Source organism: Leucopleurus acutus (genome assembly GCF_964270905.1).
Source record: "Leucopleurus acutus genome assembly, chromosome: 1".
Lineage (NCBI taxonomy): Eukaryota > Metazoa > Chordata > Mammalia > Artiodactyla > Delphinidae > Leucopleurus > Leucopleurus acutus.
The window spans coordinates 154,131,342-154,149,181 of NC_139142.1; the positions used below are offsets into that span (position 1 = coordinate 154,131,342).

Genomic DNA, 17,840 nt, shown 5'->3' on the forward strand with positions numbered 1-17,840 from the left:
TTATTGTTGGTGATTGTAAAAATTCCAATGAATAGAAAGATCTCATGGGCAAAATCAATTTGCTTTCCCCGCTGTGTATTTGTTAATTTATAGCACCTTCCATTTTCCTTTTATTTTTAAAAAGTAGAAATGCCTTTCATCATGCTAGGTGTGCTCCTTATTCACGGAAGCCAGGGAAGAAGTTCCCTTCCTTTCTCCCTTAGCTCTGTAATTGGAAATTTGGTAACTGTACTAAATTTTAAGTTTTGGCACTCGTGTGAAGCAGCCATCCGTCTGCTGGCGAGACACACTGCCCGGGGCTTTTCAAGAAATCCCTTAATAGTCCTGAACACTAATAATATTTATATACATTGAGATGAGGCAAAATTTACAGCGGGCTTCTGGGGCTGGCTCCAGGACTCTCTAATCCTGAACTTCCGCCGGCTCCCCTGCCTCCCTCCCAGAGTCCTCTCAGGTGGTGCTGCAGCCAGGGGAACACTGGCTTCCATCCCTGGGGTTTGTCCTCCAGCAAATAGTCACCTTTCTCTCCCTCTCCCCATCACACCCCTTTTTTAATTCCCCAAAAGCATTTGATACATGTTTGTGTACAGTTGCATCATGTGATGTAGAAGATTTGTGATCTTGATTTGTGATCCCTTTAAGAGGAATTGTTCCATCTTTAAAGAATAGGATTTTACCTAATTTAAGCTTAACTGAAATTCCTTCTGAAGTAGCTCCCATTGCTGAAACAAAACCCTAATTCCCTAGCCTGTGTGCTGCTTGTTGCAAGAACTGACTGACGGTGCAATTCTAGTAATGCACCTCAGGAGGGGGCGGTGCGGGGGGGGGGGGGCGGTTTGCAATGGACCACTGCCCAGAGATGCTGTTTCAGTGGAATGGGGAATGGAATGCAAAACATATCTACAGATACTTTGTCAGGTTTTTTTTTTTTCTTTCTACTGGAAATGCCCAACATTTATGTTTGAATCTAAGCAAGTGCACAGGGGCATTTTTCTATTCTTTTAAATGCTCTTAGTTTTTAATACTACATTAATAGCTTTTTAATATTGATGTCTGCTACTCGTCATTTTATATAGCATTTTATTTAAATTGTAAGCAGGGAAAGAAGGGTTTTACAAGTAAATATTGTTCCCAGTTAGTCTCTGATGATGATCGTAAGATTCTTAATCAATTTTCCTTCCTCCAAACACAAAGCCTGGTGGTGGCTGATGGCTGATGAGCAGCTCCGGGGACTTCAGTGCTCTGAATAGGGTGTGTGCTCAATCGGCAGGTTTGTGCTGTGACACCGTGAGCACGGTTTCTACAGCTAGTTTCACTTTAACTATGTGAACCTCACAGATGTATTATATAACATGAACTTTGTAGGGACAGCATAACATTTCTCCTCTGGCTTCATCCCTCTTCTTTTAGCTCTGCCCCCTCTGGTCATCATAACCCTCTGTGTTGCTGCCAGATGACCTTTCAAATATGAAAATTAGACCACATCGCTCTCCTGCCCAAAAGCTTTGTGATGCCCATTATCCACCAAAGAGCCTAAACCCCTCAGACAGGCCTACAATGCTTCTTTGAGCTGCCCCCTCCTCTCTCCCAGCATCACCTGTTACGGGACCCCTGCCATCTTCACGAGCACCGAGTTCTCCCACCACAGCAACCCAGTTGCTTTTACACACATTTACATGTGATTTCATCTGTGTTATTCTTATCCTCCTCAGCTTTCAGCTTTCAGTTCCAGCCTCCACACCTCTGTGAAGCCTTCCCGGAAACCCAGGTGCCCTGGGCAGGCTGTACACCACTACACACTCCTGTTCTTACCTGGTGTATTGTCCATCCCTTAAGAACAGGGCCTGGCACACAGGTGCAGTGCACATTCAATAAATAGTTGCTAAGTGGATGATTAAATGAAGGATAGGCGGACTTAAGTTCTCTTGTTTTTAGTTTAAAAACTTGAACTTAAGTGTTTGCAATTTTATTGTTTCTTTAGATCTTGGACATTGAAGTTACTTCTGTAATGGATATATTTGAACTTAAATAGTCATTTAATCTATGTGATTATTAGATTAAGTGTGAGATTTGAGAGTAAAGTGTGTGTGGTGTGTGTGTGCATTTACTGCAAATACACTGAGCTTGTACATTCAAATTGGTGTTATCAACTTCAGGATGATCCCCTTGGTAGACTGTATATGTATCCCAACATTTTAGGAGCTCCTACAACAATGTACCTTTTTGGCGTGACTAGAGATCTTTACTCCTTGTAATCTGTTGGGTAGATTAGTTTGTGGAAACAGGCAGAAGTCATTGAGAGGCAGTTCTGGTAAACAAAAATGACATAGACCAACAGGAACAGTCTTCTTCTTTGCTTATATTATACATTGGCTCTGAAGACACTTAGTTGGGATTCGTTCAGTTGCATCTAACAAATAGCAGGTGCTTAAACAAGACACACATTTATTTCTTATTCATGTAAAGAAATCTAGAGGTAAGCAGTCCAGGGTTAGCCTACTGGCTACACAGTCATGAAGGACCAAGTTCCTTTTATCATGCTCCACTGTTCTTTTTTTTTTTTTAATAGATTTTAATGAGTTGTTTTATTTATTTATTTATGGCTGCTTTGGGTCTTCATTGCTGCATGCAGGCTTTCTCTAGTTGCGGCAAGTGGGGGCTACTCTTTGTTGTGGTGCGTGGACTTCTCATTGTGGTGGCTTCTCTTGTTGCAGAGCATGGGCTCTAGGCGCATGGGCTTCAGTAGTTGTGGTACGTGGGCTCAGTCGTTGTGGCTCGCGGGCTCAGTAGTTGTGGTGCACGGGCTTAGTTGCTCCACGGCATGTGGGATCTTCCCAGACCAGGGCTCGAACCCGCATCCCCTGCATTGGCAGGCAGATTCTTAACCACTGCACCACCAGGGAAGACCCTCCACTGTTCTTTATGTGTCACCTCATGGCCCAAGATGGCTGCTTGAGCTTCAGGCATTACACCTGCATTCCAGCCAGCAATGAGGAGGAAAGATGTACCCCCTCTGCTTTAAGGACTCTTCTGGGAAGTTCCACCCCAAAAGTTTTCTAGCGTCTCACTGCCTAGAACTTAGGTCACTTCTAGCTACAAGAGAGGCTGGGAGATATAATATGTAACTGGGTGGCAAAATGCCCAATTAAAAATCAAGGTTTTATTACCAAAATAGGTAAGAATAAATAATGGAAGGCCACCTATTTGTCTCAGCCAAAAATGATGATCAGATAAGAAACTTGCAAAATTATTTTAAGCCTGACAGTATCATGAGAATTTGTCTGTTTCTTCTGAGGTGATAGTATTCGTTTGAATGTCCAGGTTCTGATACCTGTTTTTAAATGCACCTCTTGGCAGTAAAATAGGGTACTCCTCCATGCAGCTAGTGGATGTGTAAATTGGTACCAACTTCCCAGAGGACAGTTTGACCCAGCAAGGCTAACTCTGGAAATTTATTCTACTGAAATAATTAAGAATTCTCATGAAGATTGAGTGCTCATTGTACTAATAAAATGTTGGCAATAAATGAAATGTCTAATAGTAGGAGACTGATTATAACTTACGATACACTGTGTTGTGGCATGCAACGCAGCTGTTAAATTATTGTCGAATTCACAGTATGTTATGCCAAAAAATGCTTTCAGAATGACTTGATCCTTTTTTATAGATATTTATATGTGCATGCACATGCGTAGGAAATGATCTGGGAGGGTCTCCATGGAGGTACTGATAAGATGACATTGTGATCAAGCGGACTAGATATTCTGTGTATTTTCTTATCTATGATCTCTGATTTTTTCATCTTTTTTTATTATAAAGAAAATAATAGAATCTTCACTAAATAATGCATGTCAGAGTCAATAATATACATATTTAAATAATTTTCTGTTGTTTTCCAACTCAAGGAAAAAGTAGGAAGCATATAATGCAAACCAGATTTCACATTTTGTTGACTTACACTTTACTGGCTAGTAAGGCGAACAGCCCCTAGAGTGTGATCCTTACAGCATTGTTATGGAAATAAATGCCAGCTCATCTATTTGGGACAAAAACTGTGGATCTCTTGTTTTTAGACACTGCTTTCACTTAACTTTAGCATAGAGGGAGTCAGAGTAGATAGTTTATAATATCCTATGGTCCTCTGGGATCGAGACACTGCCCACCCACCCACTTTCTTATATTTGAGAATTACCATGAGACATGGGGACTTCTCTGTGATATATTAGGTTGAGATATCATTGCTTATTTGGGGTAAGACCTTTGATATGATACAGGCATGCACAAACTTTTATAAAGCTATTTTGTCAGCCTGAATGGTATCATCTTTAGCATATCCTAGTTTAACCATTTCAAAAATAAATGAGCATTTCTGCACACTAAGGCTTTTCAAGATATTTCAATAAGGAACATATGCAAAATGCAGATTAAGTAGCACATATAATGCCTTCTAAGGTAATAATAAACTGTATTGTCCACATAGGGCTTCCACGGTGTCACGCATGCCACAGGTAACCTTTCAAGATGGGTATTATTACCCCATTCTGTAGATGAGAAGAGAGGATCAAGGTCAAAGATGGTAAGGACTCCTCCAAGACCAAACATAGTCAAGTAGGAGAGGCTAGATATTAAACCCTGCTCACCTGACTCCAAACTCAGAGTATTTGCTCCCTGCCTTAATGAAATTCTCAATATGTAATACTGTTGATTCAAGTCCAATGCCCAGTGACGTTCCATTTGGGGATCGCGTTGTGGTTGATGGGTTGGATTGTGCCAGGTGGAGCGATCTGGCTCTCAGCCAGCCTCACACCCTGCCTGTCACCCACAGTGTGCCCGAGCACGTGCGGGAAGCGGGCGTGCACGGAGAACCACGAGTGCTGCCACCCCGAGTGCCTGGGCAGCTGCAGCGCGCCCGACAACGACACGGCCTGCGTGGCCTGCCGCCACTACTACTATGCCGGTGTCTGTGTGCCCAGCTGCCCGCCCAACACCTACCGCTTCGAGGGCTGGCGTTGTGTGGACCGTGACTTCTGCGCCAACATCCCCAACGCTGAGAGCAGCGATTCTGAGGGCTTCGTGATCCACGACGGCGAGTGCATGCAGGAGTGCCCGTCGGGCTTCATCCGCAACGGCAGCCAGAGGTCAGTGTTGGGGCCCGGGGGGCAGAAAGGTTGATGCTGCCAGTGGCTCCATCCGGGTGGGACCCTGGGGAGGTTAAGGGAGGGGGGCCACCGCAGAGGGCTGGTATAACTTCAGTTTATGATGACTGTAAGAGCAATGGGGAGTTTTTTTGGTTTGAAGGCCTACTGCCTGGCCGTTTGGAATTAAGTACCTGATTTGCGGGCTCAGGTCCCCGGAGGTCACTGACCCCCTGTGCACATGCAGGGCTGCCACCCCCAGCAGCAGGCCGGTGGGGGAGACTGTAGGCTGAGGTTTTCTCACCCTCAATGCTACTCAACACTAGACCAGTGAAGGCTTTGGGAGTGCGGGAAGGAAGACACGGCCAGCCCACCAGCATCCTTAAGGCAGTGAGCAGGCCTCCAAAGTCTCTTAGCACTGGCTCCCGTCCTGCCTGAACTAGCTGCCGCTCAGAGCAAGCAGTTTGTTCCATCAGCACCTCCTACACACACACGTACCCTTCACCCTCCCTCAGTTTTCTCTGTCTCTCTCATTTTGCTTCCTGAACATTGAGACTTCTCTTGGGAAGCAAAGAAGTTCCTTACGGCAAACAGCATCCCTCTCGTGCATGCCAACTGGACTTCTGTGAATTGGTTTTAAGTTTTTGAAAAAGCAATGCCAGAATTGTTGCAAAATACAGAACCATAACCCTGGAAGCAAGAGAAGACTAGAGATTTGGGGATGCTGTTTCCTCCTCTGGAGCAGAGCAGAGAACTCTTAGGAGAGAGTAATTCTGTTGTAATGGACTAAATGCCTACTTCGTGATTAGCACCAGAGGATCCTTACGTTTCGAGGTTCTTCAAAATAAAACTATTCTACAAATATAAAATACCATTGGAAAAGGAAACATTCATTTTGAGTATAACGTGTAACTTCCCTTCTGTTTGCTGCCTTCTGTTTCTGCAAACCTCATCAAGCAAGTCTTGGTAAAGGGGAATCTGTTTCTGGTGTAATATTTGGAGATGTTGCTCCTTCCATAGGCTTAACTTCAAATCAAAGGTAAAGCTCACATTATTTCATAAAATTAAATGTAGAGCTTTCTACCTGTCATCATTTCTGTAACGGTTATTATAGTAAAAGTTACTTGAAATACTTTAAAATGGTAAATGTGCCAGGGATGCCAGTGAACTGGAGAGTATACATATTCCACCCAAAATAAGTATGCCACATTTTACTCACATTTTATTGGCAGCCCTAGAACTTAAAAAGGCTTTGCCAGTACCCTGGGCGGTGCCTGGAACCCAGTTAAGGCTCAGCCACAGTTCCTCCCCAGGGGTGGGGGCCAAGTTGAGGCAGCTGGTGCATGGCCTTGGGTCATAACTTCTTTGCCTTTCGGGTGTGTTTCCTGTGGTGTCTGGAGGCATTCAGTCATCTGCAGCTGCCAGAGTAGCAGGCAAAGTGGGATGTGCTGTGCACTGTGACAGTTTCTTCTACTGTAATTCATTTTTCAAAGAATTGAGCTGTTATTTTTCCTACCAATGCTTACAGTCTGTTCAAAGCTACAGATCTCCCTTTTACACTTTAAAATAAAATGCCGTCAAGAACTAATAAATCCCCCTCTCAGCCTTTAAGGGCTATTTGACCCTTACTTTAAAATATTTATTTTTTAATACTGTGTATACCAGAATGGATTTGAGGACGCTTAAACTATCAACATGTAATCAGAGCACTTTCTTAGAAAAACATTTTTTTTTAAGTGCTGGATGATTCCTAGACATTTTAAGAAAGGTGTTTGTTTCAGAAATTGCTATTTGAATAAAATGTCAGGGGGGACTAAACATACACTTAACCTACCATCCAGAAGTTACACTCCTGAACATTTATCACAGAGAAATGAAAACTTAGGTTCCCACAAAAACAGGTACACAGTTATTTGTAGCAGCTTCATTTGTAACAGCCGAAAACTGGAAACAGCACAGATGCTCCACAATAGGTAAACAGCTAAGCAAACCGTGATCCATCACACCATGGAATATCAATCAACAATATAAAGAAACAAACCATTCAGACACACACAGCATGGATGGATCTCAAGGACATTATGCTGTGTGAAAAAAGCCAGTCTCACAAGGTCACACACCATATGATTGCATTTATATAACATTCTCAAAATAACAACATAATAGAGATGGAGAATAGATCAGTGGTTGCCATGGGTTAGAGATGTGGGGGCAGGGTGACTGTACGGGTAGCACAAGGGAGATGTTTGTGGTGATGGGCTAGCTGGTTATGGTGATTACACAGGTGATAAGATGACATGTAAGTATATGCAGGCATTGTACCTGTGTTAGTTTCCTGGTGTTGATATTGCTTTATCATTATGTAAGATGCAACCATTGGGGGAACCAGGTGAAGGGTACGCAGAACCTTTCTGTACTATTTTTGCAACTTTCTGTGTGTCTGTAATTATTTCAAAATAAAAAGTGTTTAAAAAGGGAGGTGGGGCATTATCTGGTTTGTAGGTAAATTAGAAGCAATAAAAGACCAACAAAGAGTACTGAAGAAAAGCTACTACCTACTCTAGAAGTGAGCATGTTGAGTGTGATGTTAGAGAAGGGAGAAACCTCCGTTGCTATGGTTGGCCCAGTTCCTTTGGAAACCTTGCCTCCTCTTCTCCCAATATGAAATAAGAAAACAGTAGGAAAATTTTATTTATCTATAAGCTTTTAAACAAAACCCTTCATCTTTGCCTTAAATATGCAGTAAGGTTCGGGGTAGGGGTACTTAATGCTAAGAGCTATAACTTACACTGTTTCCTTGACTGTTTTTCACTTCATGAAGTTTGAACGATCATTCAAGAACCATCATGTAAATATAGTGGCTCTCCAATTCACCGTCCTATTACACACACATCCCATAATGTTGTATCATTTATTTGTTTGGAAATTGACCCAACTTTCTGTGGTTCAGCAGCTGGATTAGTGTTTTGTCCACTGTTTCCTAAATAAGGGTAGGTAAGCAGGAAAAGTGCCAGCGTCACTCACTGGTCCCTGACTGTTGGTGGTTTGTGGCATGTTCAAGATTGCATGTGAAATAGGAGCTTATTACAAAGTAATGGAAGTTCCTTGTTTTTATTGTGTATGCAGCGAAAACAGCACTTGGATCAATTTACAAGTTTCTGCCAAACACTGTCAAGAAATTATTTCAGTTGTGCTTTAGCAAGAAAATAATGGATCTGTGCTATAGCACATGCCTTTTGGAATCCCTCATTGGACTTTGCTGGACCACTGGCTGCAGGAGTTAGATTCCCGTTAGTGGCAGAGACTCTGCCGTCCCTTTGCTGTCCCTGTCCACTCTCCCCGTGGCTCCTCCAGGGTGTGCCAGCAGGGGCCACAACATCAGAGAACAGTTCTGTTCTTGGGAACCCCAGGTGCTTTCTTTCTGCAAAGCTGTTTCTCCCACATGGGACCAGCTGGCTCACCAGTCCCAGCCTATGATACACACATGCCTCAAGGGTGTATCATGTGTTTTGTCTGGAAACAGGCAGCATGCTTTTCCTTTGTAGGCAGTTTCTCCTTTTGGTTGCAATTTGAGTGGCTTATCCTGGGTAGGCTTGGGGATAAGAAACAGTGTGACCACTTGAATGCTTCCACCAGTTGCTTTTTGTAATGTGGACTGTAAAGACACCTAGAATAAAAGCATATCTTTATGGGTTTTTTTAATGCGAGAAGACAGACTCAGCTCTCTGTGTTTTGGGTTGGTTTATTTTCAACAGCATGTACTGCATCCCTTGCGAAGGCCCTTGTCCCAAAGTGTGTGAGGAAGAGAAAAAGACAAAGACCATTGATTCTGTCACTTCTGCTCAGATGCTCCAAGGATGCACCATCTTCAAGGGCAATCTACTCATTAATATCCGACGCGGCAGTAAGTATTCCATCTCCCTGGCAGAGAGGGCCAGATCTCTTGGTTTTCTTTTGTTGATGCTTTTCCTACTCATCCATGACTCACAACTAAAATATGGGCCTAGAAAAACAACATGGTGCGTAAGCCTCATGCTCAATGCCCCTCCTTTGAGTTTCCCTTAAAGATAAAAAACAGATTGAAAGGCCGTCTGATTTTCAGCCATTGGCACAGCATTTGTTTCTTCAGAGGGTCATCCCTCATCTTTCTTAAGTCACATCTTACGCAGGATACACACATCCCAACACATACAAACCCCAGAAGAGACCTATGGATCAAAGGTGTGACTCAGCAGTCTCCAGCTGGAGCCAAGTCCACAGAGCTTTAAGTCCAGAGTCTTGGTTACTTGGATATATTGAAGATACTAAGCAAGGGAAGAGTTTAATGATATCATTTTAAAATTTTATTCAGTCCAAAAGTGGCCAATCTCCACATTTATTTCTGAGAACCAAAAGAGATAAAAGTATATGTATGCCATCATGCATTTAAAGCTTCGATCTCACCCTCTACAGGATCCCCATTATTTGCAGTAGATGGCGTTCCTGGTAATTGCATTTGTGTGAAGCATTTCCTGTTGACTTATTTGGTGATACTTTCAGTTCTGATCTGTAATTGACAAGGGCTTCTAGTAACGGTGCCTTAAGTTCTCCACCACTGGAACCACTTGGTGGCGGTACTGATAATTTTGTAAGCTAGGAGAAATATAATAAGAAGGAGTTGAGGCTGAAAGGAATTTTTTTCTAAATCCTTTTGTGAAGAAGTTTTTTTCTTTTTTTTTATAGTCTGAGGGGCAAAAATGTCCTATTTATTCTGCGCATTTACTTTTCCTTAATACTATTTGTACAATAAGTGAGCTCTATTCTTATGGTTTAGAGATGGCAGCAACAAGTTTTCTGCTTAGTTCTTTTGAATTTTTGGATAGCCCTTGATTTTCACAACACCTTTCACTCCTCTACAACAGAGATAACTTTGTTTCCACACAGTTAGAATTTTCTTACTTTCAGGGTATTCTGCACTTACTAGATTTCTTACTTTTTAAAAAAGATTTCCTCATTCCCTAGAACATATCCTTTAAATGGCTAACCCTTCTTTTTTTCTTATATTCCTATCCTCAAGATAAAAATTTAATCCATGAATTAAATCCATGGAGAAGTATAATTTGAGAAGGAATTGGTACATATTTGTGCATGATGATGAAATGTGTCTTCCAGTTTATAGCCATCACAGGAAATTGGTCAGACATCTCATTGGAAAGGTCCTTCCTCAGCCTTACTAGAAGGCATGAGTCCTGCCCCACATTTATTTATTTATTTATTTTTAAAATAAATCTTTCAGATTTTGACCGTGAGGACTTTTTTAAATTTTATTTTAATTTTATTTATTTATTGGCTGCGTTGGATCTTTGTTGTGGTGCGCAGGCTTTTCTCATTGCAGTGGCTTCTCTTGTTGTGGAGCATGGGCTCTAGGCACATGGGCTTCAGTAGTCATGGCACACAGCCTCAGTAGTTGTGGTTCACGGGCTCTAGAGTGCAGGCTCAGTAGTTGTGGTGCACGGGCTTAGTTGCTCTGTGGCACGTGGGATCTTCCCGGACCAGGGCTTGAATCCATGTCCCCTGCATTGGCAGGTGGATTCTTAACCACTGCACCACCAGGGAAGTTCCCCACCCCACATTTAAAATTCATGATCTTTTCCTTGAAACATCAACTGCAGGCAACCGCTAGTCTTTACAACTTGAATTTCTCCTTCATTTCTCTTGGAAAACCATCAAGCTGTCCATAAATGTAGGGTGTTACCCTGGAGGGCAGTACACTTATTCTTTGATGTTTATCAATTGAAAGCAAAAGAGAACCTTTTATTAAGTAAGCCTTCACAAATCATACACAGTAAAATTCTGTTAGTTGAACCACACCCAATTCATTATAGTATGTGTTATAATTTTGGCATAAGTTGAAGTTTATGTTTTTTATTTACTATGAGAAAAAAATAGGCTACAAAATTAAAGGAAATACACTGTTTATACATCTTGTCATTTTTACACATCTATTAGCAACGATGTTCCCAACTATTTTATATGTGTGGGAGTTATGAATGTGCATTGTAGAAAACTTAGAAGCATAGAAATGAATTTTTTAAAATTACCTGCCGATAACCATTGTTAACGTTTTGGTGCATTTTCTTCCAGTCTTAGTAAGATGGAAGCTTTAAATATAGATCCCTGTATCTTAGGAACTAGAAATGTGGCAAAGGCAGTTCCTAATGAGACCGAGGAAATGTTGTTTATTTAGTCATGCCCTTGTACTTTGGAGGCAGCACTGTCTGTTGACAGAGCATATTAAAGAAGTTCCCTAGATGTGCCCGCATTTGCTAATTGGCAGTCTGGTTTTTATGATATTACATTCTGTTAATAAGCCTGGGAGCTGCAGTACCCAGCCTTCTAGAAACTCCCCTTCCCTGGCCTTGGGGGCCCCATCCCACCCCCCAGGCGAGGGTGTTGAAAGCCAAGCTTAGGGAAACGCACTTTTGATAAGGGACAAGGGTCCTGTGAAGCCCGAGCACCTCAGTGGCACCATGAAAACAAGACCCGCACTGAATTGCTCTCCACACGTGTTTGCGAGAAACCAAGTGTGTCCGCCCCGCTCACGCTTAGTGAATGCTCAGTAACATGGCCCCCCTTACTGCAGACAACATCGCTTCGGAACTGGAGAACTTCATGGGACTCATCGAGGTCGTGACGGGCTACGTGAAGATCCGCCACTCCCATGCCTTGGTCTCCTTGTCCTTCCTGAAGAACCTTCGCCAGATCCTAGGAGAGGAGCAACTAGAGGGGTAAGTGCTCCAAATTTCACAAACTGACATTCTCCCACCACAGAGTAAGCAGCCTGCATTTTAAAGTTCTGCGTTTCTAAGGGAAGAGCCCTTTCTCATTAAAAAGAAGAAGTGAAAATGACAGCAGTGCGGGCGCCCTGAGTGAGGACCCACCTCCTCACATGGGGTCTCGTGTAGTCACAATTCTCCGTCCTCAGGACTGGGTTGTGACCCATCCAGGGTTACGTGTCTGACGGTGGCCAGCAAAGCAGCAGATGGGGCTGCAGTAGGGGCTGTTTCTGCCAAAAGCACTGGGAGTGGGTCTGAAGTGCTTACCTCGCCATGAAATCATCATTTATGGGTCCCTTATCTGCCTCAGGGTGCTGTAGTCCACTACGTAAAAGCCATTCCATCTTTTCAGATGTATTAGAACATCAGAGATTTGGAGGCATATGAACAGTTCATTTTGTTACAAAGAAATCTTGATTCACAGAATTGTTTCTATTGATCAGCTTGTAGGATTTGTGCTACTCATAGAATTTTTGCCTTCTGCAGAGACGTGCTTTGTGATAAGGGTTTTAAACTAGCCGGAGGCCTTTCACCAGAGGAGGAATAAAAGCGGGTGCTTCCTGCACGCGCAATTTCTCTCCAGCACTTAGCCCAGGTGTTCCTTTGCATACGTGCTTCTCTTCACCGACCCCCCCCACCTTTAAATACAGCTCTTGCCTGGCTTTAAGCTAATGCTTTGAAATAAAAGGAGACATCCATTAATGAGTTAATTCCTTCTAAAGAGAATTTGGGGAAATAATTTAGGAAAGCAAGAGGTGGGAAGGTCATGAGAAAGGTTGTCCTTGCTGATTTATGTGCCCCGACTGGATAAAGTTACCGCATAAGGGTTTCCTTACAGCCTTCCTGCTTTTTCTCAGACTCACTCTTGGTCAGTCTTAAATTCTTAAAATTCCATCATCTGATATAGCTAAAGAAAGAGGGCAGCTCTTCATTCCATCCTTGAAAAGCACACTGTCCTCCCTGCTGGGAACACTGATTCTTTAGAAAAATGTCTTTCTTTTGGCAAATCCAAGGAGGCTTCCACTGTGCCCAGCCCAAGTGTCTCAGGTCACCGACATGGCAAACCGAGGCTCTGCCAATTTGAGGTGATGGTGTTACTGTTGGTTGTATTAAATTTTAAAGTGAATTTTAGCACAGTTCTTTTATTTTTTTTCCTACAAGTAGGTTTGTGTTTCTGGAAACCCTGGTGTTGGTAAGCACTTTTGCTTTGGCGTATTGATACCTGCAAGTTTTCCTGCTGCTTGAGGATACACATTCTTTTTTTTTTTTCCAGGCTGAGCAAGTGATATACATAGAGGGGAAAGCTAACAGGAGAGTTTAATTCATTTTTATTAGGAATTATTACATGATGTGATTACCTTTCAGTTGTGTGTTAACTAAAAGTATTAGGACTTGAGTGTAGCTGAAAATTAAAGTGTGATTTTTCTTTTTATTTTTTTATTTACTTTTTTTTTTTTGCGTTATGGCCTCTCCCATTGCGGAGCACAGGCTCCGGACGCGCAGGCCCAGCGGCCACAGCTCACAGGCCCAGCCGCTCCGCGGCATGTGGGATCTTCCCAAACCAGGGCACGAACCCACGTCCCCTGCATCGGCAGGCGGACTCCCAACCACTGCGCCACCAGGGAAGCCCAAAGTGTGATTTTTATTTGCAAGAATATTTATGATGTAGTTCTCATTACCTGAATCATGTGTAAAACCCAAAGTCCCAGTGGGGTCTTCTTACAGATGTATGTCATTGCTTAGGTGTTTGGGCCACTTCCAAGCTCAGCTAAGCTTCAGGCCCCTGCCCTGCTGATAGTACTTTAGATGTCAGGGAAGGGCAATGGTGAACCTGCTGCTGGTTAGTAGCCCTTGTAGCTCTGAGGATGCTGGGCTTCTAGCCTTGGATTCCTGCCTGCCATTGTTTGGAGGCTCTCTCTTTAGATAGAGCTTGAGAACCTTGCCTCTCCTGATGGGAGCTGTGTTCTCTGAGCTGCCTTCCTCACCCATGACCAAAAATGTATGGGTCATCCTTGCTTGTGATGAAGACCCTTACTGGCTTTGTATCAGGTGTGACCAGTAGCAACAACTCAATTCTGTATTTCTCAGATTTAGGAAGAGGGTTAGGTCCAGCCCCTTTGCCTACTCCCCTCACTCCTGTAAGAAGGGAAGAGTCACACAGATACAGAGAACAAACTAGTGATTACCAGTGGGGAGAGGGAAGGAGGGAAGGGCAATTTAGGAGTAGGGGATTAAGAGGTACAAACTATTACATATAAAATAAATAAGCTACAAGGATATATTGTACAACACCGGGAACATAGCTGATATTTTATAACTATAAATGGAATATAACCTTTAAAAATTGTGAATCATTATGTGTACACATGAAACTTATATAATATTGTACGTCAACTATACTTAAATAAAAATAAATAAATTTTTTAAAAGATTGCAAAATGAGCTATAAAAAGAGACAGTCTTCTGCTCAAACCTGAAAAAAAAAAAGAAAAAAAAGGGAAGAGTCAGAGGGAGGAAGAGAAGAAAGGTAGATGATAAATAGGTAAATGCCAGCAGTGCCGAGCAGAACTTGCAGAGTGCTACAGGGAAAGAAAAGACACATGCCATGGGCATGAAAAAGAGTCAGGTATCTGATTAAGAAGATCAGACAGGGGACTTCCCTGGCAGTCCAGTGGTTAAGACTTTGCCTTCCAACACAGGGGGCGCGGCTTCGATCCCTTGTCGGGGAGCCAAGATCCCACATGCCTCCTGGCCAAGAAACCAAAACATAAAACAGAAGCAATATTGTAACAGATTCAATAAAGACTTTAAAAATGGTCCACATCAAAAAAACATTAAAAAAGAAAAAAACAAAAACAAAAGAAGAAGAAGATCAGACAGGCTTCTGAGAAGAGGTGGCTTTGAGATGGGCCTTGGAGGGTTTCCAGAAACAGCAAAAAGCAGAGGGTAAAGAAAGGCATTTCAGGACAGGCGGCAGCAGCAAAGGCAACGAGTTGGGGCATCCTGGGACCTGTTTGGCAAATAATACTGGAGAGGTAGGTGGTATGAGAATTATGTAAGCTGTTATGTACCCAGGTATGGAGGTTATAATTTGGATAGGCAGTGGAACCTTTTCAGGGCTTTTGAGTTACCAGAGTGTCAATAGGACATTTCACTTGAGTCTGCTTTTGGTGTAAGCCAAGAAGACTTTTACCCCACGGGTTCCCACACTTTGCTATACATTAGAATCATCTGGGGGCTTTTAAGAAATCCTGATGCCCAAGTTGCACTCTGTCCCAATTCAATCAAAATGTTTGGGGGTGGGATCCAAGCATCATTGCTTTTCAAAAGATTCCCAGGTAATTTCAATGTGCAGCAAAGATTGGAAACCACTATTTTACCCCTTTATTCCTTCTCAGAAGCATATCCCCAAAGCCCTTTGATTTTTTTTGCCTAAATATGTTCTTGTCACACTGTTCCTTAAAGTATGATTTTTCTTGTACCTCTCATAACCAATGAGAATATAAGTAAGTGCTTCCATTTGGTTCAGTGGGAAGAAAGTTTTGTAGCCTTTTGTTTTGATGGAGAACAGACAAATTTGTAGTACAGAGATCCTTTGTATGTGTTACCCTTAACTTTCCAAACTGGAACTGAGACCCATCTCCAAATGTCTCCTGAGTAGCCCAGACCACGCAGTCAAGTTCAGAGTATGAAATTCAAGAACGTTACCTGGAGTAGACCTCTTAGTCCTCACTCACAGTGAGCTGATTCTGGAATTTGATGTCCAGGCTGGTGACAGACATAGGCAAAATCACATCGGAACAGACAGCAGGGCTGCTGGTCTCTGGAGAAAGGGGCCGGACAACATAGGCAGTCTTCAGTTTGTCCAGAAGAATTCGGATGGCCAAGGCTTCTTTGAGGACATTACTCTGTGTAAGGTGATGTGTTTCTGGAGTAATAACCTTAGACATTAGAAGATCAAGGTTGGGCTTCCCTGGTGGTACAGTGGTTGAGAGTCCACCTGCCGATGCACGGGACACGGGTTCGTGTCCCGGTCTGGGAAGATCCCACATGCTGCGGAGCGGCTAGGCCCGTGAGCCATGGCTGCTGAGCCTGTGCATCTGGAGCCTGTGCTCTGCAACGGGAGAGGCCACAACAGTGAGAGGCCCGCGTACCGCAAAAAAAAAAAAAAAAAAAAAAAAAAAAAGATCAAGGTTGTGCTATTTTGGAATACACATGTACAAGATTCCTATGAAAGGGCTAATTTTTAAGCCCTTGAATAAGAAAGAGAATATTTCTGTTCTCTGAAAAAATTCCCTTATTTGAACAACCATATTTTGTGATACATCAGATAAATGAATTAAAATTTCACATTTGTTGGTGCCACCAAGGATTGTTGCCCTGAAAAGAATAAGAGTAGATGGAGGTGGTGGGTTATAAGAATTGGAATTCTTGGATGCAGTTAGGCATCTCTGCTCATGTTCCCACCACTTGACTTTGCAACACTTTGTGCTTTATTCTGCCTTCTTGCAACTCTAAGATTAGGTTGCAACATGGCTATACTTTAACACTTCTTCCAGACTTCCAAAAAATATACACTCAGACATGTGACTCAGCAGTTCCAGGCTCTACCCCGGTATCTACCCAAGAGAAATGAAAACATGTCCACACGAGACTTGTATGTGATTGCTCATAGCAGTGTTATTCATGATACCAACCCCCACCACCACCAAAATACCCCACTGGAAACAATCCAAATGTCCATCAGCAGATAAATGGATAAATAAAATGTGGCACAATTACTGCCCAACAATAATGTAACAACATGAGTGAACCTCAAAAACATTAGGCTAAGTGAAAAAAAGCCAGACACAAAAGGCTACACATTTTGTGATTCCATTAATATGTGCTTTGTAGAAAAGGCAAAACTATGGAGGCAGAAAGCAGATCAGTGAAGAGCTGGGGATGGAATTGGAGCTTGACCACCATCGGGAATGAAGAACTTTGGCGTGACGGAAATGTTCTGAAAATGCATCGTGGTGATGGTTAGACACCTGTGTGAATTTACTGAAGCTTCTGGAACTGTACACTTATAATGAGTGAATTTTTTTGGTAGATAAATTATACCTCAGTAAAGCTGTTTTTAAAACCCTCAAAGGGGAAACGTTTTCAGAGTATCTGTTTGGTGCCTAGTGCCACTTGAATATAAATTCCCACCCTTGCTGAACCTCCGAGGCTGGTGTAAATATTGAACTTTGGGGGAGACTGGATGTGGTATAAAGCAATCCGTTGCAGACAGGTTGGAGGCAGCATATGTGAAAAGACCAAATCCTGCATCAGTTGCAGATGGCTCGACTGCTAGAGACAAGCCCCCATGTGCTGGGTTCTGATGCCACCGAGGGACCGCCCAAAAGAGGCCATAGTTTTTTCTCTGAGAAATGAAAGGAACTAATGATTTTTTTTTTCCAATTTGTCAGCAAAGTTTGGAAAGGGGGGAATGTCCCTTCCTGCCCCCATGTTCTGGAGACCCCACCCTCAGCCCCATCTGTCCCAGGTGGGGAGAAGCCAAAGAAATACCTTGCCTAGAGTTATTGCTTAGTGAGAGTGGAGATGACGCTCCACCCCGATCTTTGGATTCCCACGTGCAGTGGTCCGAGCCCTGGACCCGGGGCTGTCTTCTAAGTACCACTCGAATCCTCAGCACTTTGCCTTCCTTTGCTTCCCCATCCTTCCTGCCCTTCATTCGAGCAGGCGGGGAGCTGGTGGTGTTGACAACTCAGAAGTAGGACAACCCTGAGATTGGAGCCATAAATAAAACAGTTAGGTGTATAGTATGTGCTGGGCGTTTAGAATATTGATGCAGATAATATATAGATGTCCTCAAGGAGATAACCTCCCACATTGGTCTACA

At 42.9% G+C, this 17,840-nt stretch overlaps 1 protein-coding gene across 1 annotated transcript in view; it reads left to right on the forward strand.

The window, feature by feature from the left end:
• Positions 1-17,840, forward strand: part of IGF1R (insulin like growth factor 1 receptor) — a gene marked incomplete at both ends in the record, with an annotated part of 300,651 nt that overhangs the window by 236,446 nt on the left and 46,365 nt on the right. Inside the window, 3 exons of the mRNA XM_082837019.1 lie at positions 4,826-5,138; positions 8,891-9,039; positions 11,758-11,902. Coding sequence (XP_082693145.1) covers positions 4,826-5,138; positions 8,891-9,039; positions 11,758-11,902 — 607 coding nt within the window. The remainder of the gene's footprint in view (positions 1-4,825; positions 5,139-8,890; positions 9,040-11,757; positions 11,903-17,840) is intronic.